Source organism: Heterodontus francisci, chromosome 3 (assembly GCF_036365525.1).
Source record: "Heterodontus francisci isolate sHetFra1 chromosome 3, sHetFra1.hap1, whole genome shotgun sequence".
NCBI classification, from domain to species: Eukaryota; Metazoa; Chordata; class Chondrichthyes; order Heterodontiformes; family Heterodontidae; genus Heterodontus; species Heterodontus francisci.
Genome location: NC_090373.1, coordinates 12845110 through 12870921, shown reverse-complemented (window position 1 = coordinate 12870921; position 25812 = coordinate 12845110). Strand labels below are relative to the sequence as shown.

The following is a 25812-nucleotide window of genomic DNA, read 5'->3' as shown; positions in this document are numbered from 1 at the left end:
GTTAGACACGATCTCCCCCTGACAAAGCCATGCTGACTATCCCTGATTAATCCCTGCCTCTCCAACTGGAGATTAATCTGGTTTCAGAATTTTTTCCAATAGTTTCCCTATCACTGGCCTATATGGCTCCATTATACATTTTGTTTCACTACCAATGATTCAAATATGTACTTTGATATTACTGTTTTAAAAAAAAAACTATTTCCAAGTTTTAAAGCCAGCATGGATTTGCTCAAGGCAAATCATGTTTAACAAACTTGTTTGAGTTTTTTGATGATGTAACAGAGAGGGTTGATGAGGGTAATGTGACTGATGTGGTGTATATAGACTTCCAAACGACGTTTGATAAAGTGCCACATAATAGGCTGGCCAGCAAAGTTGAATCCCATGGAATAAAAGGGACAGTGGCAGCATGGATAAGAAGTTGGTTGAGCGACGGAAAACAGAGACGAGTGATGAACAGTTGTTTCATGGACTGGGGGGAAGGTATATAGTGGGGATCCCCAGGGGTCGATACTAAGACAGCTGCTTTTCTTGATATATGTTAATGATCTAGACTTGGGTTTGCAAGGCACACAAAACTTGGAAGTACTGTGAACTGTGAAGAGGATAGTGATAGACTTCAAGAGGACATAGGTTGGCTCGTAGAATGGGCGGACATCTGACAGATGGAATTTCTTGCAGAAAAGTGTGAAGTGGTACATTTTAGTCGGAAGAACGAAGAGAAGCAATATAAAATTAAGGGCAAAATTCTAAAGGGGGTGCAGGAACAGAGGGACCTGGGGTTTATATGCACAAATTGTTCAAGGTGGCAGGGCAGATTGAGAAAGTGGTTAAAATATCAAACGGGCTTTATAAATAGAGTACAAAAACTAGGAAGTTAAAATAAACCTTTGCAAAACACTGGTCAGGTTTCAAGTGTAGAATTCTGTAACATTTATGCCCATTTATAGCTAGGTTAATGAATGCTGGGAGAACGCATTTCCCCTTCAAAATCGCTTCACCCACCATATTTGTCTCAACAGTTTTTGCACCCTTGAAGACGGTCATCCACATTTGTAACTCTTTGCTTAAACACCATTGCAATTATCATCATGGGAAAGCAGCACAGGGGAAAGGTGTAAAAGTGCAGCGAAGTCTTCCCTGATTTAGAGAAAAAGCTAAATCCATGAATCCTACTTTTTAATCAAATTGGGATGAATACAAGACTCTTGTGACCAAAATTTTAATTTGCTATCACAATAAAGCTTTTTATTTCTGTCATGTCTCTCTAATGGATGTTCTTCAAGCCAAAAGTGACAACAGAAAGACAAGACAACCAAATTACAGGTAGAGAGAAAGTAACATAGGAAGCAACAATGGGAGAAAGTCAACTTAATCACATAAGAACATAAGAAATAGGAGCAGGGGTAGGCCATTCAGCCCCTCAAGCCTGCCCCACCATTCAATAAGATCATGGCTGATCTGTCCCAGGCCTCAACTCCTCTTTTGGGCCTGCTCTGCCTAACCCTCGACTCCCCGAGATTTCAAACATTTATCTACCTCCTCCTTAAATACATTTAGTGACCTAGCCTCCACAACTCTCTGAGGTAGAGAATTCCAGAGATTCACCACCCTCAGAAGAAATTCCTTTGCATCTCAGTTTTAAACATGTGACCCCTTATTCTGTAACTATGTCCCCCAGCTTGAGATTCCCCCACCAGTGGAAACATATTCTCAACATCTACCTTGTCAAGCCCCCTTAGAATCTTATATGTTTCAATAAGATCACCTCTCATTCTTCTAAACTCCAATGAATAAAGGCTTAACCTGTTTAGCTGTTCTTGATAAGACAACCCCTTCATCCCAGGAATCAGCTGAGTAAACCTTTTCTGAACTGCCTCCAATGCCAGTATATCCTTCCTTAAATATGGGGACCAAAATCGTATGCAGTATTCCAGGTGTGGCCTCACCAACACCCTGTACAGTTGTAACAAGACTTCCCTATTTTTAAACTCTAACCCCATAGCAATAAAGGCCAAAATCCATTTGCCTTCCTAAGTATTTGCTGCACCTGCATGCTAACTTTGTGTGTTTCATGTACAAGAACACCCAGATCTCTCTGTATTGCAGTATTTTGTAGCCTTTCTCCATCTAAATAATAATCTGCCTTTTCATTCCTCCGACCAAAGTGAATGACCTCACACTTTCCCACATTGAACTCCATCTACCAAGTTTTTGCCCACTCACTTAACCAATTTACATCCCTTTGCAGATTCTTTGTGTCCTCATCACAACATGCCTTCCCACCTATTTTTGTATCATCAGCAAATCTGGATACACTACACTCTGTCCCTTCCTCTAAGTCATTAACATAGATAGTTGAGGCCCTAGGACCGATCCTTGTGGAACCCCACTAGTTAAGGCTTTCCAATCTGAAAAAGACCCATTAATCCCAACTGTCTGCCTTCTGTATGTTAGCCAACCTTCAATCCATGCTAACTCATTACCCCCAATACCCTGAGCTCTTATTTTGTACAATAACCTTTTATGTGGCACCTTATCAAATGCCTTCTGAAAATCCAATACACTACATCTACCGATTCCCCTTTATCCACTCTGCTTGTCATATCATCAAAGAACTTTAACAAATTTGTCAAACATGATTTCCCTTTCATAAAACCATGTTGACTCTGTTTGATTGCATCATGTTTTTCTAAATATCCTGCTATTTCTTCCTTAATAATGGACTCTAGCATTTTCCCAATGACTGATGTTAATCTAACTGATCTATAGTTTCTTGCTTTCCATTTCCCTCCTTTCTTGAATAGTGGCGTCACATTAGCAGTTTTCCAATCTGCTGGTACCCTACCGGAATCCAGTGAGTTTTGGTATATTATGACCAATGCCTCCACTATCTCTGCAGCCACTTTGTTTAAAATCCTTGGATGCAGGCCATCAGGTCCTGGCGACTTGTCTGCCTTTAGTCCCATCAGTTTGTCCAGCACCTTTTCCCTCGTGATAGAGATTATTACAAGTTCCTCCCTCCCATCTACACCTTGCTCATCTATTATTGTTGGGATGTTTATAGTATCCTCCACAGTGAAGACCAATGCAAAACATTGGTTTAAATTATCTGCCATTTCCCTGTTCCGTTATTAATTCCCCAGTCTCATCCTCTAAGGGTCCCACACTTACTTTAGCTACTCTCTTCTTTTTTATATACCCGTATAAGCTCTTACTGTTTGTTTTCATATTTCTTGCCAATTTACTCTCAATCAATTTTCTCCCTCTATTAGTTTTTTAGTCATCCACTGTTGGTTTCAAAAAAAACCCCCAGTCATCTGACCTACCACTAGTTTTCGTCGCTTTATACGCCTTTGTTTTTGATTTGTTACTCTCCTTAACTTCGTTATCCACGGGTGGTTCATCGTTCTCATCCAGTCTTTCCTTCTGACAAGAATAAATTTTTGCTGAGTGTTACAAAATATCTGCTTAAAAGTCTGCCACTGCTCATCTACTGACTTTCCCTTTAGTCTATCTTCCCTGCCCACTTTAGACAACTCTTTCTTCATACCTCTGTAATTGCCCTTGTTTAAGTCTAAGACACTGGTTTGAGACCAGAGTTGCTCACCCTCAAACTGAATTTGAAATTCTACCATGTTATGATCGCTTCCGCCTAGAGGATCCTTAACTACGAGATATCTTATTAATCCTACCTCATTACACATTACCAAATCTAAAACAGCCTGTTCCCGGGTGGGTTCTGCAACGTACTGTTCTATGAAACATGGTCGAACAACTTCCAGACAGAGTTTTGAAGCTAAACTCAACATAGCAGCATCCACGAAGCCAGCTTCCAAAAGCTAAATGTGGGTCAGTCTTAAAGGGCCGTACAAGTAAATACCAAAGATTAAAATAAAGGAAGCTACTTTGCGGGAGGTGGGGTGGGGAAACCTAGAAATACTAGAGAAAAAAAAAATTGGTAAGAAAATAATAGAAATCTAAAGATCTATATTTTGCTTGTGAACCTTTGTCAGTTTTGAAGCATTACCTGCACCTGCCATGCATTTCCAGGATTTCCTATTCAGAGATCACAATAAACTGTGATTTCACTACACAGCTACGTAAATACATGTCCTCAGCCTCCTATAACAGGTTGCAATTAAACAAGCACTTCAAAGGAGGGAAATCACTATTTTATAAAGTAAGTTTAATTACTTGGTTCTGAAAGACTTTAACATTAGCATACCTTCTCATCAAGTAATGAAAAGGTGGCTTTTGATAGTGCACGTTAAAACTGCTTATAAACAGATGTTTTTTTAAAGAAAACTTACTGGTAGATATGTCGCTTTGCAATAGACTGGCCAAGTCCCACTAATTCCACCACTACAAGTTAAAAATAATCCAAAGTAGTGCAAACCATGCAGTTTGAAAATCATTCCCTTCCGTGCAGGTTTGATGATAATTTAAAACTTTAATTAGAAATACTGATGAGAAAATTCCTTTTAAAATAAACATCAACCACTGGTATGCTGCAGAAAGAAAAAACAGTATGCTTGACTCTCAGGTGGGGAATTAATTAAGTGGAAATTAATGAAGAAAATTCACACCTGGTTAACAGTTTAGCCTGTTTTACAAAGGTAGGTTTATTTTTCAAAAAAAAATTCAAACAGATTGTGTGAAATTCATCACAGGGGCTGGAACTAGTAAACCCAGAGTATTATTTTACATTAAACTGCAAGATTAAAACAAGAGGGTAACAATTCAAACGCCAAAAGTAATTTTAGGAATGATGACTGAAAATTCTTCTTTAGTGACCAATGTATGAATAGAATTTCAAATAGAGTACTCGAAGTAGAAACTCTACAACAGTTCAACAAACAACTGGAGACTACAATGCCAGGAACTTGAGGATCTTTCTGGATGGATAAATTAAGATGGGCCAAAAGGCCTTCCTTGTCCATAGTTATCTTAAGATAAGGTACACTTTCACTGATCTGGATGAACAGTTCCATCTCGAAAACAATAGGCTTGTATACTCTAGAAATGATCTGTGAACATTAAATAAATCAAAATCAGACTAATGATTTCCTGAAACTAGAACAACCTTGCTAGGAATAATGAATAAGATAAACGTAGTCTTCTTTATACATGCCTGCAATTGAATGTGTTTCTTCCAGTTCATCCCCAACGTTCCTACAAACACTAAATCTCTTCATTCATCCAGAAGCTCCTATGCAACAACTAAATCCAAGATTTCTTTGTTCTAGCAAATGAAGCAGTCATGTCCTGTCCTGAGTCAGCCACTGAGAAAGTGCGTAAAATTTGAAGCAGTATTGCCATGACAAACTCAAAAGGACAGGGGTAGATATTATTCCAGATGCTTTCTTCCCACCCCTATATCAGCTGGGATGTACACCAAGATGCAAAGCTTAAATTGCCCTTTGTGAATTGTTCACACTCATTTATATGAAAAAACTTTGAAGGTGGGACCTGTACAAGAAGGACGGGTTGCATCTGAACTGGAGGGGCACCAATATCCTGGGCGGGAGGTTTGCTTGAGCTCTTCGGGAGGGTTTAAACTAGTTTGGCAGGGGGATGGGAACCGGAGCTACGGATCAGTGGATGGGGTAGCTGTTAAACAGGAAGATACAGAGTACAGAGAGTCTGTGAGGAAGGTTAGAGAGTTGACAGGGCAAAGTTGCAGCCAGTATGATGGGTTGAAGTGTGTCTATTTTAACGCAAGAAGAGTCAGGAATAAGGGTGATGAACTTAGAGCATGGATCAGTACTTGTTGTGGCCATTACGGAGACTTGGATATCACAGGGGCAGGAATGGATGTTGGATGTTCCGGGGTTTAGATGTTTCAAAAGGAATTGGGAGGGAGGTAAAAGAGGTGGGGGAGTGGCATTGCTAATCAGGGATAGTATCACAGCTGCAGAAAGGGAGGTCGGCGAGGAGGGTTTGTCTACTGAGTCATTATGGGTGGAGGTCAGAAACAGGAAAGGAGCAGTCACTTTATTGGGAGTTTTCTATAGACCCCCCAATAGCAACAGAGACACGGAGGAACAAATTGGGAGGCAGATTTTGGAAAGGTGCAGAAGTAACAGGGTTGCTGTCATGGGTGACTTCAACTTCCCTAATATTGATTGGAACCTCCTTAGTGCAAATAGTTTGGATGGAGCAGTTTTTGTCAGGTGTGTCCAGGAAGGTTTCCTGACTCAATATGTAGATAGGCCGACTAGAGGGGAGGCTATGTTGGATTTGGTGCTTGGCAACGAACCAGGCCAGGTGGCAGATCTCTCGGTGGGAGAGCATTTCGGTGATAGTGATCACAACTCCCTGACCTTTACTATAGTCATGGAGAGGGACAGGAGCAGACAGGATGGGAAAATACTTAATTGGGGGAGGGGGAATTACAATGCTATTAGGCAGGAACTGGGGAGCATAAATTGGGAACAGATGTTCTCAGGGAAATGCACGACAGAAATGTGGAGGTTGTTTAGGGAGCACTTGCTGCGACTGCTGGATAGGTTTGTCCCGATGAGGCAAGGAAGGGATGGTAGGGTGAAGGAACCTTGGATGACAAGAGATGTGGAACAGCTAGTCAAGAGGAAGAAGGAAGCTTACATAAGGTTGAGGAAGCAAGGATCAGACAGGACTCCAGAGGGTTACAAGGTAGCCAGGAAGGAACTAAAGAATGGACTTAGGAGAGCTAGAAGGGGACATGAAAAAGTCTTGGCGGGTAGGATTAAGGAAAATCCCAAGGCGTTCTACACTTATGTGAGGAACAAGAGCATGGCCAGAGTGAGGGTAAGGCTGATGAGGGATAATGGAGGGAACTTGTGCCTGGAGTCGGAAGAGGTAGGAAAGGTCCGAAATGAATACTTTGCTTCAGTATTCACTAGTGAGGGGGACCTGGTTGTTTGTGAGGACAGCGTGAAACAGGCTGATATGCTCGAACAGGTTGATGTTAAGAGGGAGGATGTGCTGGAAATTTTGAAAGACATGAGGACAGATAAGTCCCCGGGGCCAGACGGGATATACCCAAGGATATTACGGGAAGCGAGGGAAGAGATTGCCGCGCCTTTGGCGATGATCTTTGCGTCCTCACTGTCCACTGGAGTAGTACCAGATGATTGGAAGGTGGCAAATGTTATTCTCTTGTTCAAGAAAGGGAATAGGGATAACCCTGGGAATTATAGACCAGTCAGTCTTACGTCGGTAGTGGGCAAATTATTGGAGAGGATTCTGAGAGACAAGATTTATGATTATTTGGAAAAGCATAGCTTGATTAGAGATAGTCAGCATGGCTTTGTGAGGGGCAGGTCATGCCTCACAAGCCTTATTGAATTCTTTGAAGATGTGACAAAACACATTGATGAAGGAAGAGCAGTGGATGTGGTGTATATGTATTTTAGCAAGGCGTTTGATAAGGTTCCCCATGGTAGGCTCATTCAGAAAGTGAGGATTATCTGAACCAGTCTATCCTAAACTTTGAAATAGAGAAAAGGTTCATTTGGCGAATATGAATCTGCAGGATCGAAAAATACAAAACAGAATTATAGTTACTGGCTGCAGAAGATTGGTAATTTTATGAAAGAATAGAAATACAGAAAATAAAAACCCACCCAAAAAGGAGCAAAGAGGGGAGAATTGAAAGAGAAGTTAAACAACTCTTGTCTGAATGCCATCTTTTCCAGTATTTCTCTGATCAAATTGCGGCGTGATTTGATCCACCAGGACCACGACCCTGATTCCAGGTTTAACCTTGAAAGAAAGAATACCCATAGGTATAAAAGCAAAATACTGCGGATGCTGGAAATCTGAAATTAAAACAAGAAATGCTGGAACCACTCAGCAGGTCTGGCAGCATCTGTGAAAAGAAAAGCAGAGTTAACGTTTCGGGTCACTGACCCGAAACGTCAACTCTGCTTCTCTTTTCACAGATGCTGCCAGACCTGCTGAGTGGTTCCAGCATTTCTTGTTTTTATTACCCATAGGTATATATATTTGTAAATTTGTAGTATATCTTGAGGTTACTCAAACATGTAGTGGTGGAGAATATTCCACTCCAAAATGCTGCAGAATGAATATGACAGCAATGTATAAAGCTGTGCCACATTTTCCAGTTTCTCAAACAGATGGAACCTATCCAAATCCCTGTTAGAGCTTCTGTACTTAATCACCTTTAATATTGCAACTGCGGTGATGCAAGAACAACATTTTTCTGTCATCCATCTGTTCTCACAAACCTTGATTAATAGCTGCTGCCAGGTTAAACCCCTCTATTTAAGGTGCACATTCAGCGTACTACATTTATCTTTCAATAAGTTTACTCCAGAAGCATCTTGGTATGCTGCACATTTTGAGGCAATATTTAGTCACAATAGCTTATCCGATGGGTGATCATTAGTGTAATTAGGATCATTTAATTTTGTCTGCAATAACTTCAGACTGCATCCCAAGACTGCCTCTGTGCTGCACCATATAGTGCTGAAATGCAGGCCTCACACGGCAAGCTTTTCATTGGGACCGTGTTGCCCAAGGGGCCATAAATATAAGATAGTCACTAATTAATCCAATCGGGAATTCAAGAGAAACTTCTTTATCCAGAGCATGGTTAGAATGTGGAACTCACTACTGCATGGACAACTTGAGGTGAATACCATAGGTGCATTTAAGAGGAAGCTAGGTAAGCACATGAGGGAGAAAGCAATGAAAAGTTGTGCTCATAGTGTTAGATGAAGAAGGATTGAGGAGGCCTATATGGAGCATTAACACTGATATTAATCAGATGGGCTGAATAGCCTGGTTTTCTGTTGTGTGTTTCATGTAATAAGCATGTAAGTAAAGTTGCTCAGGGCAGGGCTGGAATTTTTGCATGCCAGCTTGGGAAGGCCAAAGATGAGGAGGAAAGATTGACAGTCATCCCAGAATTTCTGTGCACTTCAGTGGCTATAAATCATCATGGCAGAGAGTTGGGAGTAAGCCTTTTTGTAAAGATCAAGACATTTCTGTCTGTTTTGCTTTATTTTGTTGCTGCTACATATATAAGGCAGTTGGCAGGAAAAAAGACAGAAGCGCAAGGAGAGAGCCAACTGTGCAACAGCCCTGACAACCAATTTTATCGGCAGCACCTGTGGAAGAGTCTGTCACTCTAGAATTGGCCTTTATAGCCACTCCATGCGCTGCTCCACAAACCACTGACCACCTCCAGGTGCTTACCCATTGTCTCTCGAGACAAGGAGGCCAAAGAAGAAGACGACTTATATAAGAACAGCATAACTGATGGTGCACAAGAGCCACAGTAACCAATTATATCTTGCATAAGCTATCAGGGTTACAACTGTCTTTAGCAGAGACTGCCTTTCAGTACTTGTAGTTGGATACGATGGGGTGCACACTATGTGGGTGCTCCAGTTTCCTTGATGTCTGCCAGTCTACAAGCAACAGGATATACCCAAGCACATTTTTTTTGGAGGAAAAGGAGTGCCTCCTGTTGAGGAAGTTACAATCCTGTTAACATGTGGGAGTCACTAGAAGCACCTCATTTCTGTTGATGCTTGTTATGCTGTTTTTACAGGTATTATCATAAGTTATGATTCATAACAAAAGGTAGAAGGAATGAGAGAAGGGACAGACATGGCAGGTTTCTTCTTTGTCTTTCTTACTGTTCTCTTTTCTGCCCCCTTCCACCCAAACTGGGTAATGTTTTTCTTTTCTCCCCTAAATCCTTGCCTTACACATATTAAAGAGGATTGACTACAGATTTACTCCATTCACAGAGGCTTAGGGTGACTTTATTTTATTTAGAGATACAGCACTGAAACAGGCCCTTCGGCCCACCGAGTCTGTGCCGACCATCAACCACCCATTTATACTAATCCTACATTAACCCCATATTTGCTATCACATCCCCACCATTCTCCTATCTACACTCGGGACAATTTATAATGGCCAATTTACCTATCAACCTGCAAGTTTTTGGCTGTGGGAGGAAACCGGAGCACCCGGTGAAAACCCACGCGGTCACAGGGAGAACTTGCAAACTCCGCACAGGCAGCACCCAGAATCGAACCCGGGTCGCTGGAGCTGTGAGGCTGTGGTGCTAACCACTGCGCCACTGTGCCACCCTCATAAGGACTTATGATCCTTTTCTCCCCACTCTCCAGAGGATTTGTTAGTTGATTAGACGAGTCACTCAGCTTTGGGTTGCAGATTATGCAGTCACATGGTGTTTTTCATCACCAAACCCCACCCGGTTTCCTCTATATATTGAATTTGAGCACATAACCTAGGCTAATTCTTGAGCATAATGCTGGATGTGTTATCTTTCATATCAGGCATCAAACCAAGATTTCCTGTCTGCTCGCTCAGTAGGCAGAGTTTGAGAAAAGCAGGGAGTTCTCCCTGTGTCCTGGCTAATGGACCACCCTCAGTGAATACTACTGCAAACAAAATATCTGGGTTCGTCCATGGAACCTTGCTGTGAGAAAACTGGCTGCCATATCTGTCAGCATCAGTGACAATACACTTCAAAAATAAACACGTTGGGCAATCCTGAAAATGGCACGGCATGAAATGAAAATGTTGTGGTTTTGTTTTGCGCAGATGCTGTAATTGTAGTCCAAATACACCTTAAGATACTAAATCTGAAATTATTGAGGTGAGGAGAAAAGGGGGATAAATCATGCAACACAATATTTAGCTAACAATTTAGTATTTTGAACACTCCTACACAGAAAACAAAAGCTTTGGCTTTTGTTCTGATAAACTTACCCAATTAGGAGAAGGATGGAACAGACAAACACAAAACCCAGGGTATACTTCAGTGCATTCTTCACTTGCTGAAAAGAACAGAAGAAATTGTGAACATAAACATCGGCCATAAGTGAGAGTTGCGTATATCCAATTTTAAAATAACTGCAAGTGTAACTTGACAAATCAGAAAAGCATAGAAATTTACAGCACGGAAGGCAGCCATTTGGCCCATCATATCCACATCAGCCGACGAGGAGCCATCCAGCGTAATCCCACTTTCCAGCTCTTGGCCTGTAGTCTTGTAGATTACTGCACATTTTAAACATTAAGGGGCACCCTGCCTCGACCACCTTTCAGACAGTAAGTTCCAGATCCCCATCACCCTCTGGGTGAAAAAATTTCCCCTCAAATCCTTTATAAACTGCCTACCTCGTACCCTAAATCTATGCCTCCCTTATTCTGAACCCCTCAAAGGGAATAAGGCCTTCCTAGCCACTTGATCTAGACCCCTCATAATTTTATGCACTTCAATAAGGTCTCCTCTCAGCATCCTTGTTCCAAAGAAAACACCACCTTTATATCCCTCATAACTAAAATTCTCCATTCCAGGCAACATCCTCATAAAACTCCTTTGTACCCTCTCTAGTGCAATTGCATCTTTCCTATGGTGCGGTGACCAGAACTGCATGCAGTACTCCAGCTATCACCTAACTAGTGTCTTATACAGTTCCAACAGAACCTCTCTGCTCTTATATTCTATGCTCCTGCTAATAAAGACATATATCTTGCATGCCTTCTTGACTACCATATCTACCTGTCCAGCCACCTTCAGGGATCTGTGGGCATGCACTCCAAGATTCACCCATTCCTCTACACTTCACAGTATGCTACCATTTATTGTGTATTCCTTTACCTTGTTAGCCTTCTCCAAATGCATTAACTGACACTTCTCCAGATTGAACTCCATGTGCCACTGATCCTCCCTCCTGACTAGCTTCCTGCAATCTAAAGCTTTCTTCTTCATTGTCGACTACACGGCCAATTTTTGCGTCATCTGCAAACTTCTTAATCATACCCCCTACATTCAAGTCCAAATCATTGATATATACCACAAAAAGCGAGACCTAGTACTATAAGTTGAAAAGAAAGAAACCTCAGAATCAAGATGCAGAATACCCAGCATGTCAATTCTCCAAGTAAACCTAGAAAATCAAAAAACAGTATTCTTGTCACTGCATTACCAGGAACATTGTCAACTTAAATAGCTAAATGCATTGCAGCTGCAGTTCGATGTCCATTTCTAAGCTGCATAGATGGATAGGTACAATTGGCTTACTGACATGATTGTCCCGGTACAAGAAACAGCACAGAGACCAGTGTAATACTAACTTAACATTACATTATCCTAAGAGTTGAAAACTGCCCAGTTTTAAAACTGAAATACTTTGAGTTGTGAAGGTTTTCACTGTATTGCCCCTTTCAAGACCTATGTTCTTCATTGAATATTGTGATTTTATCACATATAATTAATAGAAAAAAGTTAAAATGAAAGTTGCAAGGGACACTATTTAAAATATGAAAGTAATAAGCATGCTGTAGCTCCATCTACATTAGGCTGTGATCTGAGCCCACTGGACAACCATTGATACCAAGTTTTTACAAAGATACTGTTCTTCGATTTGCATAGATTTATAGCGTCTACAGCACAGAAACAGGCCATTCGACCCAGTTGGTCCATGCCAGTGTTCAAGCCTGTTCCCACCTTATTTCACCCTTCTATTCCTTTCTCCCCATTAATGTATCTAGCTTCCCCTTAAACTCATCAATGCTCAGTCACATGGGAACTGTTGAAGCTTCTTCTGTGTACTTTATCCAATTTCACAGAGATCAAAACAAACAAAAAGATACAAACATGCAAAAACATTCTTTAAAGCTAGATCCAAGATGTCCAAGTTTATTCTTTCTGTGGGATGCACAGGTTTGTAAACAGAAGCCACAGAGGACAGATAAAAAGTTTAAATCCATCAATCTGCATTTTTCTCAGGTTGCTGATACTAACAGATTTAGGTGTTTGGATTTAGGATTTATCTGCCAATGAGGCAAAAACACCAAGGGAAACTAGCTATAAATTTTCAGCTCCACAAAATTCATAGGGCAGATTCAGGAACGATAAAATATAAACATAAATAGGAGTGAGTTAGTTGGGCTTTGAAATCAGATCTGATGTGATTTTCCAGATTGTCAGAGCTCAGTCACCAGACAGCCCACAAGCTGCTGTTGGAATGCCCAAATCTAGACAATATGGTGCACTAGTCTTTTGAGGCACCCAGAAAGTCTGCATTGAAATTACTGTGAGGGGAGGTGGGGGTTGGCGATGAGGGATGAGAGAGATATCTGGCATAATTAATGTTCAAATTATCATAAAAGTTCTTGGTGAAAAGGAGGATCATGTTATCAACACAAGGTTTCTGTGTTCAGTTCTATTCAGTATCCACAAAGTAAATTGTGCTTGCGTGCAGTTATCAAATTCTCTTTTCTTGAAACTTGTACTATGTTCTTTCTACCTAGAATATTTGAGGTTTTATTATTTTCACTAAAATTGGTTGGAAACACAATCTGACAATAGCCTACGCAAAACAGATCACATCCCATTTCTTAAAGCTTTAAATAGTCAATGCACAACAAACAACGAACTACAGATTTAGGCAGCTGCAGAAATCTGCATGCCTATAGCTAAGAAAATGCTATTTCAATTGGCAACAGTGATGGATTGATAGTAGGAGTCATCTATCAAGGAGACATTTCTTCTTTTCCCACATGAAGGATGTTTCTCCTTGAATACCCAACAGAATTCACTCTGATGCACAGAATAGTAAACCTCTCATTAGTAGCAGATGCCGCTGCCAACATAATCTACCAAGTTATTGAAATGTGAAAGCGCACAGCTGTATTCCAGTTCAGGAGTGCTCCATTCAACTACTATAAAGAGGCGAAACCTTTTGCTGAGGGAGACATGTGATTACATGACTTGGCACCAACCAGCCTCGTGGTGGTCAAGTAGTACGATTGCAAACAATAATGTCATATCATTACTAACATAGAAACATGACTAACTTGGGGACTTGTGCCAAAATTGGGAGAGCCGTCTCACAGACTAGTTAAGCAACAGCTGGCACAATTATACTCACATAAACATAACCTTTGAGCCAACATCCCAGTCTGCTCCATCACCATCCATGTCCCATTGGCAGGAAAGATCCAGCCGAGGTGGCGACACAGTGGCATGCTATCAGGAGCGTGTGGCCCGAGGAGTCCTCAACATTGACTCTGGATCCCACAAAGTCTCATGGCATATCAAACATGGGCAAGGAAACCTCCTGCTGATTATCACCTATAGCTCTCTCTCAGCAGATCAATCAATATTCCTCCATGTTGAATACCACTTGGAAAAAGCACTGAGGGTAGAGCAAGGGCACAGAGTGTACTCTGAGTCAGGGATTCAATGGCCAGTGACAAAGCTGGCTGAGTCCTTAAAGACATAGCTACCAGACTGGATCTGCGGCAGGTGGCGAAAGAACTACCAAGTGGGAAAGCCCTCATCATCCCACCTGTCACAGGTGCATCTATCTATGACAGTATTGGCAGGAGTGACCACCGCACAGTCCTTGTGAAGACGAAGTCCCATCTTCATTCGTGTTGTGTGGCTCTACCGCTGTGCTAAATGGGATAGATTCAGAACAGATCTAGCAACTCAAAACTGGGCATCCATAAGGCACTGTGGGCTATCAGCTGCAGAATTGTATTCCACCACAATCTGTAAACACATTGTACGGCAAATTCCTCACTCTACCATTACAATCAAGCCGGGGATCAGCCCTGGTTTAATTAGGAGTGTAGGAGAGCATGTCAGGAGTAGCGCCAGACATACCAAAAAATGAGATGCCAACACGGGACTACAACACATGCTAAACGGCAAAAGCAGCATGCTACAGAAAAAGCTTTCACACTTTTCAAACTGGTAAGGCCAATTTCAGAAGTTTGCCCACCTTCTTGATATTATTTGTTGACAAACTAACGCACACAGGGCGATCATGGTTGATCTGTGACCTAATTCCATATACCCACCTTTGTCCCATATGCCTTAATACCTTTGGTCAACAAAAATCTATCAATCTCAGTTTTAAAATTAGTAATTGATCTAGCATCAATTGCCGTTTGTGGAAGAGCATTCCAAACTTCGAACACCCTTTGCATGAAGAAGTGTTTTAAATTAATTCCTGAAAGGTTTGGCTCTAATTATTAGACTATACCCCCAGTCCTAGACTCAGCAACTAGCAGAAATAGATTCTCTCTGCCTACCCTATCTGTTCCCCTTAATATTGTGAAAACTTAAATCAAATCACCCCTTAACCTTCTAAATTCCAGAGAATACAACTCTAGTTTGTTTAATCTCTCCTTGTAGCTTAATACTTGCGGTCCAGGTGTTCTTCTAGTAGATCCACACTGCACTCCCTCCAAGGCCAATGTACCCTTTCAAAGCTGTGGTGCCCAAAACTGCTCGCAATACTCCAGGTGTGGTCTTACCAGGACTTTGTATAGCTAACTTCTACCCTCCTGTATTCTATCCCTCTAGATATAAAGGTCAGCATTCCATTAGACATTTTGATTATTTTCTGTACCTGTTTGTGACATTTTAATGATCTGTGTACCTGGACCCCTATGTCTCTTTGGACCTCCACTGTTTCTAGCTTTTCATCACATAGGAAGTACCCTAACTCTATCAATTTTAGGTCGAAAATGGATGACCTCACATTTGCCTACATTAAAATCTATTGGCCACAGTTTTTCCCATTCACTTAATCTATCAATATCTTTGGACAATTATGCTTCCATCTACTCTGCATACAATACCACTTATCTTTGTGTCATTCGCAAATTTGGATCTGTAGCTTTCTATCCCAGCATCTAATACATTAATGAATACAGTGAATATCTGAATCCGAACACAGGTCATTGTGTCATATCCTGCCAATTAGAGTTCTGACCCATTATCCCTGCTCACTGGGCTGAATTTTATAGCCCCCCCACCATCCCCGACGCTGGAGGTCATCGCGAATGGGGGCGGGGGGGTGCCAGAAAATGCCTCCAGCAGAGGCCTACCATGAGCCCCGACGCTGGGAAGGCCCGGTGTGATATTGCCGGCGGCAGTGAGGCCTCATGGTAGCACCCACGCACAGCTGCTTGGCGACAGGAGCAAAATTTACATATTTAAATAAAGGCATTAATTACCCTCTGAACACCCCCGCCTTCCGTCCTGCTGCAATACTGGTGCCGACAGCCGGCACACCCGCGCCTTCGGGTACCCGTCTGGGGAGTCGGGGCAGAACACTGGTGGTGAGGGGGGCAGCAAATAACTTTTTCAGTGAGGGGAGGTGGGGGAGAGCAGTGTCAAAATAATTCCATTGGTGTAAGGGATGGTTGGAAGGGGTAAAGTTTATAGTGGTTAACCAAAAAAGTTAAAAATCGGATCAAACTTAAAGAAAAAGCATATAAGCATACAAATGCGCAAAGATGGGAGGCAGGTCAGAAGATTGGACAGCATATAAAAAACAGCAAAGAATGACTAAAAGATTGATAAGGAAGGTAAAATTACAGGACAAGAGAAAGATAGCTAGAAATATAGAGACAGATGGCGAGAGTTTCTATAGATATTTAAAAAAGAAAAAAAGAGTTAAGAAAGTGAGCATTGGTCCTACAGAAAGTGAGTCTGGGAAATTAGTAATGGATAATAAGGAGATGGCAGATGAATTGAACAGGTATCTTGCATTAGCCTTCACTATTGAGGATACATGGAACATCCCAGTATTAGCTGTAAGTCAGGAAATGGAAGGGAGGGAGGAACTCAAGAAAATTACAATCACCAGGGAAGTGGTGCTGAACAAATTGTTGGAGCTGTGGGCTGACAAATCCCCGGGTCCTGATGGACTTCATCCGAGGGTCTTAAGTGGCCAGTGAGATAGTTGATGCGTTGGTTTTAATTTTCCGAAATTCCCTAGATTCAGGGAAGGTTCCATTAGATTGGAAAGTGCTGAATGTAACCCCTTTATTCATAATGGGAGGGAGACAGAAAGCAGGAAACTACTGGCCAGTTAGCTTAACAACTTTCCTAGGGAAAATGTTAAGAAAGCTATTTCTTAGCTATTATTAAAGACGTTATAGCAGGGCATTTAGAAAAATTCAAGGTAATCAGTCAATATGGTTTTGTGAAAGGGCAATCATGTTTGACCAATTTATTGGAATTCTTTGAGGGAGTTACATGGGCTGTGGATGAAGCGGTACTGGTCATAGAGTCAGAGAGTGAAACAGCACAGAAACTGGCCCTTCGGCCCACCATGTCCACGCCGGCCATCAAGCCTATCTATTCTGATCCCATTTTCCAGCTATATACATAGCTGTGTATGCTATGGCATTTCAAGTGCTCATCTGAATACTTCTTAAATGTTGTGAGGGCTCCTGCCTCTACCACCCCTTCAGCCCTTCAGGCAATGTGTTCCAGATTCCAACCACCCTCTGGGTTTTCCTCAAACCCCTCTAAACTTCCTGCCCCTTACCTTAAATCTATGCCCCCTGGTTCTTGGCACCTCCGCTCAGGGAAAAAGTTTCTTCCTATCTACACTATCTATGTCCCTCATAATTTTGTATACCTCAATCAGATCCCCCCTCAGCCTTCTCTGCTCTAAGGAAAACAACCCTAGCCTATCCAGTCTCTCGTCATAGCTGAAATGCTCCAGCCCAGGCAACATCCTGGTGAATCTCCTTTGCACCCTCTCCAGGACAATCACATCCTTCCTATAGTGTGGTGACCAGAACTGTTCACAGTACTCCAGCGGTGGCCTAACTAGCGTTTTATACAGCTCCATCATAACCTCCCTGCTCTTATATTCTATGCCTCAGCTAATAAAGGCAAGTATCCCATATGCCTTCCTAACTACCTTATCCACCTGTGCTGCTGCCTTCAGTGATCTATGAACAAGTACACCAAGGTCCCTCTGACCCTCTGTACTTCCTAGGGTTCCACCATCCATTGTATATTCCCTTGCCTTGTTAGTCCTCCGAAAATGCATCACCTCATGTATTGCATGGTTATTGGGGGTGGCGGGGGTGGGAGAGGGACAAATTAAATGTTTTAAAAAAAAATTTCCAACATCTCTCTTTAAATATTTAAATTAAATAGAAGGTCTCGAAGCCCTTCAAAAATGAGGTCAGCATCTGCGCAAAGGCTGCTGACGCCATTGCGGGGGACGGACCGCCTGTCCCTCTCGGTCATTGGGGGGAGATGGTCTGCCCTGGCCATTTAAATGAGCCACGGGTTTAATATCGCAGCGGCTCCGCGAAGTCGGCCTGGCATTGTTTACGTCCAGCGCCATAAATTTCAGCCCTCTGCCTATGTCCCTCCGCTCAGCCGATCTTCTCACCAGGTCAACAATTTGCCCTCAATTCCATGAGCTTTAACTTTAGCTAAAAGTCTCCCATGAGGGACTTTACCAAATCCCTTCTGAAAATCCATATAAATAAAATCCATAGACATTCCCCTGCCCACTGCTTCAGTCACCTCTTCAAAAAAAGTCAATCAGATTCATCAGGCATAACCTACCCTTTAGAAATCCTGGCTGGCGCTCTCTGATCAGCTGAGAATTTTCAAGGTGTTCAATCACCCTATCCTTAATTATTGACTCCAGTAATTGCCTGACCACAGATATTAGGCTAACTAGTCTATAATTCCCTGATTTTTCTGAACTTTCTTAAAATAGTGGAGTGACATGCACAATTTTCCAATCTAAAGAACGGTTCCTGAATTGAGAGAATTTTGGAAGATTATAGTTTGGGCATGTATATAATGTTCTCATCTACTTCCTTTAAAACACTGGGATGGAACCATCTGGTCTTAGAGATTTGTCACTCTTTATGGATGATCTGCATCTTAACTCCATCCACTTGCCTTGGCTCTATCTGTTTTTATACCCTTGCCTAGCAAAAATCTATCGATCTCAGATTTAAAATTAATTAACTGTGCGAGCTTTTAAATTAACTTTACTGCTTCTTGAGGGAGTTCCACACTTTTATCATCCTTTGCATGTAGAAATGTTTCCTAATTTCACCCTGAATAGTCTGACTCAGCTTTTAAGGTTATGTTCCCTTGCCCTCAAATCCTCCACCAATGGAAAATGAGGCCAAGTCATTAAATAAATTCAAGAAGGAGATAGATATATTTCTTCATGCCAAAGGGATCAAGGGATATGGGGAGAAAGCGGGAACAGAGTACTGAATTAGACGATCAGCCATGATCTTTTTTTGAATGGCAGATCAGGCCCGAAGGGCCGAATGGCCTACTCCTGCTCCTATTTTCTATGTTTTCTCTACCTACCCTATCAAATACTTTAAAAATTCTATAAACCACAATCAAATCACCTCTTAACCTCCTATTGTCAAGGAACTGAAAAACTAATTTGTCACCTCTCCTCATAAATCTAACCCTTGGTGCCCTGGTGACACCACGTAGAAAGTCATGAATCCTTACATTTGTGTTTTGCATGAACTTACAGAACATTTATTGGGATCATCATCCTCCTTCTCTTCATAGTAGAAGTAGACAAACGGGATCCAGAGGAAGACACAAAACAGGATGATAGAGTATAAGGCTGTAACAAGAGAATAGCAATTATGTTCTGAATTATGTTCTTAAAAACTCTATTTTCTCAACATAAACTAAAAAACATCTACATCGAGCAGAGACAATGGCTCTTCAGATGGCCTTCTGCATCCCATGTAAACTCTTCAATGGGTTCTGATTAGTCAAGTCTAGATTTCTTAGTGGATACCACTAATACTGTTCTAGCAGAAACACCACGGAGAATTTCCAAGATATGATTGTCTCCTCTCAATCTGCAAGACAATCTACCTAGTGACTCAATCAAGAATGCAGGTTTTTCCCCAACTAGTTTGTCCTGCAAACTGCAAAGCTCACCAGCACCTCCTCAAGGGCAATTAAGGACGGGCAACAAATGCTGGCCTTGCCAGCGACGTCCACACCCCATGTAATAAATTTTTAAAAATCTAGATGGCCCAAATAGCTGGTCATTCTTTAATCTTCAGTGCGCTGATTAAAAATTAAAACATCTGATTTAATCCTTTCACAACCACCAACTAAAATGTTACAATTGAACAGATTTTAATGAGTTGATTAAAATGACTTTCAAATGAAAAATAATTTCATGCTACAATTGAGCATGAAACAACAGATACAGGTGTAAAACACCACTGCCCACCAACCGTGATGCATCGTTTAGGAAAACTGCACAGATGTTAAGCTCTGGGTGAATGTAATTTTTCTATTAAGAGACTGCATCCGTAACTGATCCACACATGAAGGAAACATGCACAGATTGGTCTTTGTCAATTTTAAAAGCAGAATACATGACAGCTAGCTACTTACAGTATTAGAGATTGACACAGAATGGTGTCCATGAGCTTACCCCACCAAGACTAAAAACACCAAAAAAAAAAGAAAAATCTGAACACACAATTACCAATTTAATGCATTTTTGGGATAACAGAGTGATCCAAAACCTGAAAAAAATATTTAAGGGTATATTGCTGGCTATTATGATATTGGACCCAGCAGTCATAATTGCAAATCATTTGTGATCCAGCACCAGAAAGATGACCAATAAAGTTGTCAGCCTCTTATAAAAAACACAACTGGCTCACTAAGCATCCCATATCAGTGTTAGCACTTGATTCAGAGTCTGAAGGTTGTGAAGTCATCTCCCACTCCAGAGACTTAACCATATAATATAGACTGACACTTCAATGCAGTACTGAGGGAATGCGACACTGTTACAGCCTCGATCTTCGAACAGGGCACCAAAACTGAGGTCCCATTTCCCTTCGCAGGCAGACTGTTCAAACAAAAGTAGGGGAGTTCTCGGGATGTCTTGGACGATACTTATCCCTCAACCAACATCACAAACAGATTATACAGGCACCATTGGCCCTAGTATACTCTGCTGCAGAATACTGCTCTGCCTCATAGTCCTGCAGCCACCACACAAAGATCGTGGGCGTGCAGCTAAAAGCCATCATGAGGACAGTGGGAGGGGAGGCGGTGGTGTAGTGGTAATGTCACTAGACAAGTAACCCAGAGCCCTAGGCTAATGCTGTGGGGACATGGGCTCGAATCCCACATCGGCAGATGGTGGGATTTGAATTCAATTAATAAATCTGGAATTAAAAAGCCAGTCAAGTGGTGATCATTAAACTATTGTCGACTGTTATAAAACCCACCTGGTTCACTAATATCCTCTAGGGAAGGAAATTTGCTGCCATTACCTGGTCTGGCCTACATGCGACTCCAGACCCACAGCAATGTGGTTGACTCTTAAATGTCCTCTGAAATGGCCTAAGAAACTACTTAGTCTAAGAAAAGGAATGAAACCGGACCAATCACCCAGCATCGTCCTAGACACTGGAAACGACAACGGCAAACCCAGTCCTATCAACCCTGCAAAGTCCTCCTTGCTAACAAGGAGGACCTGGTGAAGCTACAACACAGGACGGCCTGCATACCAAACAGTAGAAGCAGCATGCAATAGACAGGGCTAAGCGATCCCACAACCAACGGATCAGATCTAAGCTCTGCAGTCCTGCCACATCCAGTCACGAATGGTGGTGGACAATTAAACAACTGACAGGAGGAAGAGGCTCCACAAGCATCCCCAGCCTCAATGATGGGGGAGCCCAGCACATCAGTGCAAAAGATAAGGCTGAAGCATTTGCATCCATCTTCAGCCAAAAGTGCCGAGTGGATGATTCATTGCGGCCTCCTCCTGATGGTCCCCAGTATCACAGGTGCCAGGCTTCAGCCAATCTGATTCACTCCACATGATATCAAGAAACGGCTGAAAGCACTGGATACTGCAAAGGCTTTGGGCCCTGACAACATTCCGGCAACAGTATTGAAGACCTGTGTTCCAGCACTTGCCGCACCCCTAGCCAAGCTGTTTCAGTAAAGCTACAACACTGGCATTGACTCGGCAATGTGAAAAATTGCCCAGGTATGTCCTGTGCACCAAAAGCAGGACTAATTCAACCCGGCCAGTTAGCGCCCAATCAGTCCACTCGAGATCATCAGCAAAGTGATGGATAAGGTCGTCAACAGTCCTAAGTGGCACTTGCTCAGCAATAACCTACTCGCTGAACTGAGTTTGGGTTCTGCCAGGGCCACTCAGCTCCTGACTTCATTACGGCCTTGGTCCAAACAAGGACAAAAGAGTTGAAATCCAGAGGTGAGGTGAGAGTGATACCCCTTGACATCAAGGCAGCATTTGTCCGACCATGGCATCAAGGAGCCCCAGCAAAATTGGAGTCAACGGGAATTGGAGGGAAACTCTCCACAGGTTGGAGTCATACCTAGCACAAAAGAAGATTGTTGTGGTTGTTGAAGGTCAATCATCTCAGTCCCAGGACATCACTACAGGCGTTCCTCAGGGTAGTGTCCTAGGCCCAACCATCTTCAGCTGCTTCATCAATGATCTGCCCTCCATCATAATGTCAGAAGTGGACATGTTCACTGACGACTGCATAATGTTTAACATCATGCGCAACTCCTCAGATGCTAAAACAGCCCGTGTCCATATGCAGCAAGAGCTGGATAACATCCAGGCTTGGGCTGATAAGTGGCAAGTAACATAAGAACCCCACAAGTGCCAGGCAATGACCATCTCAAACAAGAGAGAATCTAACCATCTCCCCTTGACGTTCATTGGTATTACCATCACTGAATCCCTCACTAACAACATTCCGGGGGTTACCATTGACCAGAATGTGAACTGGACCAGCCACGTAAATGCTATGGCTACAAGAGCAGGTCAGAGGCTGGGAATTCTGCAGTGAGTAACTCATCTACTGACACCCCAAAGTCTGTCCACCATCTACAAGGCATAAGTCGGGAGTGTGATGGAATATTCTACACTTGCCTGGATGGGTGCAGCTCCAACAACACTCAAGAAGCTCGACACCATCTAGGACAAAGCAACCCGCTTGATTGGCACCCCATCTACAAACATTCACTCCCTCCACCACTGACGCACAGTGGCAGCAGTGTGTACCATCTACAAGATTCACTGCAGCAACGCACCAAGGCTCCTTCGACAGCACCTTCCAAACCCGCAACCTCTACCATCTAAAAGGACAAGGGCAGCAGACACATGGAACCACCACCTGCAAATTCCCCTCCAAGTCACACACCATGCTGACTTGTAACTATATCGCCGTTCCTTCACTATCGCTGGGTCAAAATCCTGGAACGCCTTTCCTAACAGCACTGTTGGTGTACCTACACCCCAAGGACAGCAGTAGTTCAAGAAGGCAGCACACCACCACTTTCTCAAGGGCAATTAGGAATGGGCAATAAATGCCAGCACAGCCAGCAACACCCACATGCCCCGAACAAATAAAAAAAACGTGTCAGTGATGCTTCAGTCCATGCCAACTGAGTAGCTCACGGTGCTGTCTCACATTGCTCCAAATTGCTCCACCTGCCATCCACTACCATGCTCCATGAGATGGAAAATGTCATGAGCGCCACCAACCAAAATCCAGCAGGGCATAGATGATTATTGCAGTTTACATCAAGGTACCATCAAACTTCCTTCTTCAATTCTTATTCTTGCAATAAGAGCAAAATACAGCAGATGCTGGAACTCTGTAATGAGAACAGGAAGTGTCGCAAATACTTAGCAGGTCTGGCAGCATCTGTGTAGAGAGAAACAAAGTTAACGTTTCAGGTCTGTGACCCTTCATCAGAACTGGCAAAGGTTAGAAATCTGACAGTCTTTGAGCAAGTGAAAGGTGGAGGGGGGGGGGGGCAGGGGGGGAGGGAAAGAAGAACAAGGAAGAAAGGACTGTGATAGGACAGAGGTGGGAGAAATTAAATGACAGATGTCATGGAAAAGAAAGCAAATAGAGTGCTAAATAGTTGTAGCAAAAGAGTGGGGGGGGCGGGGGGGCGAGGGGTGGGTGAGAGGACGAGGGGGCCGGAGAGCGAGGGGGGTTGAGCAAGAGGGGTGGATGCAGAGACTTGATTACACTTCTTCACGCCCTGTTTTCTGTAAGGACTCCATCCCATTCTCCCAGTTTCTCCATCTCCGACGCATTTGTTCCGATGATGCAACCTTCCACAACAGCGCTTCTAACATGTCTTCCTTTTTCCTCAACTGAGGATACGCCTCCCCCACTGTGGTTGACAGGACCCTCAAACGTGTCCGACCTATTTCCCGCACTTCTGCCCTCACCCCTTCCCCTCTCTACAGAACCGCGACAGTGTTACCCTTGTCTTCACTTTCCACCTCACTAGCCTCCACATCCAAAGGATCATCCTCTGTCAATTCTGTCACTTCCAGCATGATGCCACCACCAAGCGCATCTTTCCCTCTCCACCCGTCAGCATTCCGAAGGGATCGTTCCCTCCGCGACACCCTGGTCCGCTAATCCATCGCGCCCGACACCTCATCCCCTTCCCACTGCACCTTACCATGCAACCGCAGGAAGTGTAATACCTACTCTTTACCTCCTCTCTCCTCACTATCCAAGGCCCCAAACACTGCTTCCAGGTGAAGCAGCCATTTACTTGTACTTCCTTCAAACTTAGTATACTGTATTCGCTACTCACAATGCAGTCGCCTCTACATTGGGCACAGATTGGCTGACCGCTTTGTGGAACACCTCCACTCAGTCTGAAAGCACAACCCGAGCTTCTGGTTGCTTGCCATTTCAACAATCCTCCCCACTCTCATGAACACATTTCTTTCCTTGGCCTGCTGCAGTGTTCCAGTGAACATCAACGCTAACTCGAGGAGCAGCACCTGATCTTTTGATTAGGCACTTTACAGCCTTGCAGACTCAACCTTGAGTTCAACAATTTCAGAGCATGACTGGCCTTTTTTCAATTTTTTAATTTTACTTTTTTTAACCACGTGCTTTTTTTTCATGCGGACAGAGCTGCTCATTATTTTGCCATTAACACTCTCTCTGGACTAATGCTTTGTCTTAAACTGTCACTTAGAAAGGCATGGATTAATCAGGGATAGTCAGCAAGGATGTGTTAGGGGAAGGTGATGTCCTACTAACTTGATTGAGTTTTGTGAGGAAGTGACAAGGAGGACAGATGAGGGTAGTGCAGTGGATGTGGTCTACATGGATTTTAGTAAGGCAGTTGACAAGGTCCTGCATGGCAGACTGGTCAGTAAAATGAAAGCCCATGGGATACAGGGGAACGTAGCAAGTTGGATCCAGAATTGGCTCAGTGACAGGAAACAAAGGGTAGTAGTTGATGGATGTTTTTGTGAATGGAAAGCGGTTTCCAGTGGTGTTCCACAGTGCTCAGTGTTGGGGCTTTTGCTGTTCGTGGCATATATTAATGATTTGGACTTAAATGTGGGTGGCATGATTGGGAAATTTGCTGATGACGCAAAAATTGGCTGCATAGTTAATAGTGAGGAGGAAAACCGTGGACTCCAGAATGATATCAATGCTTTGGTTGAGTGGACGGAAAAGTGGCAAATGAAATTCAATCCAGAGGAGTGTGAGGTATTGCACGTGGGAAAGGCAAATAAAGCGAGGGAATATACAATAAACTGGAGGATATTGAGAGGGATAGAAGAAGTGAGAGACCTTGGAGTGCATGTCCACAGGTCCCTGAAGGTGGCAGGACAGGTAGATAGAGTGGTGAAGGCGGCATATGGAATGCTTTCCTTTATTGGCCGAAGTATAGAGTACCAAAGCAGGGATGTGATGGTGGAACTGTATACAGCGTTGGTTAGGCTACAGCTGGAGTATTGCATGCAGTTCTGGTCACATTACAGGAAGGACATAATTGCTCTGGAGAGAGTACAGAGGAGATTTACACGATTGTTGTCAGGGCTTGAAGATTGCAGCTATGAGGAAAGATTGGATAGGCTCGGGTTGTTTTCCCTGGAACTGAGGAGGCTAAGGGGTGACTTGATTGAG

At 42.9% G+C, this 25812-nt stretch overlaps 1 protein-coding gene across 2 annotated transcripts in view; it reads right to left on the bottom strand.

Moving 5' to 3' along the window:
- lmbrd1 (LMBR1 domain containing 1) overlaps positions 1–25812 on the bottom strand; it is a 343563-nt gene that overhangs the window by 214818 nt on the left and 102933 nt on the right. For both annotated transcript variants that reach the window (XM_068020139.1, XM_068020140.1), the window contains exons 4-5: positions 19348–19445; positions 10765–10832 (exon numbers count right to left, since the gene is read on the bottom strand). In XM_068020139.1, coding sequence (XP_067876240.1) covers positions 10765–10832; positions 19348–19445 — 166 coding nt within the window. The remainder of the gene's footprint in view (positions 1–10764; positions 10833–19347; positions 19446–25812) is intronic.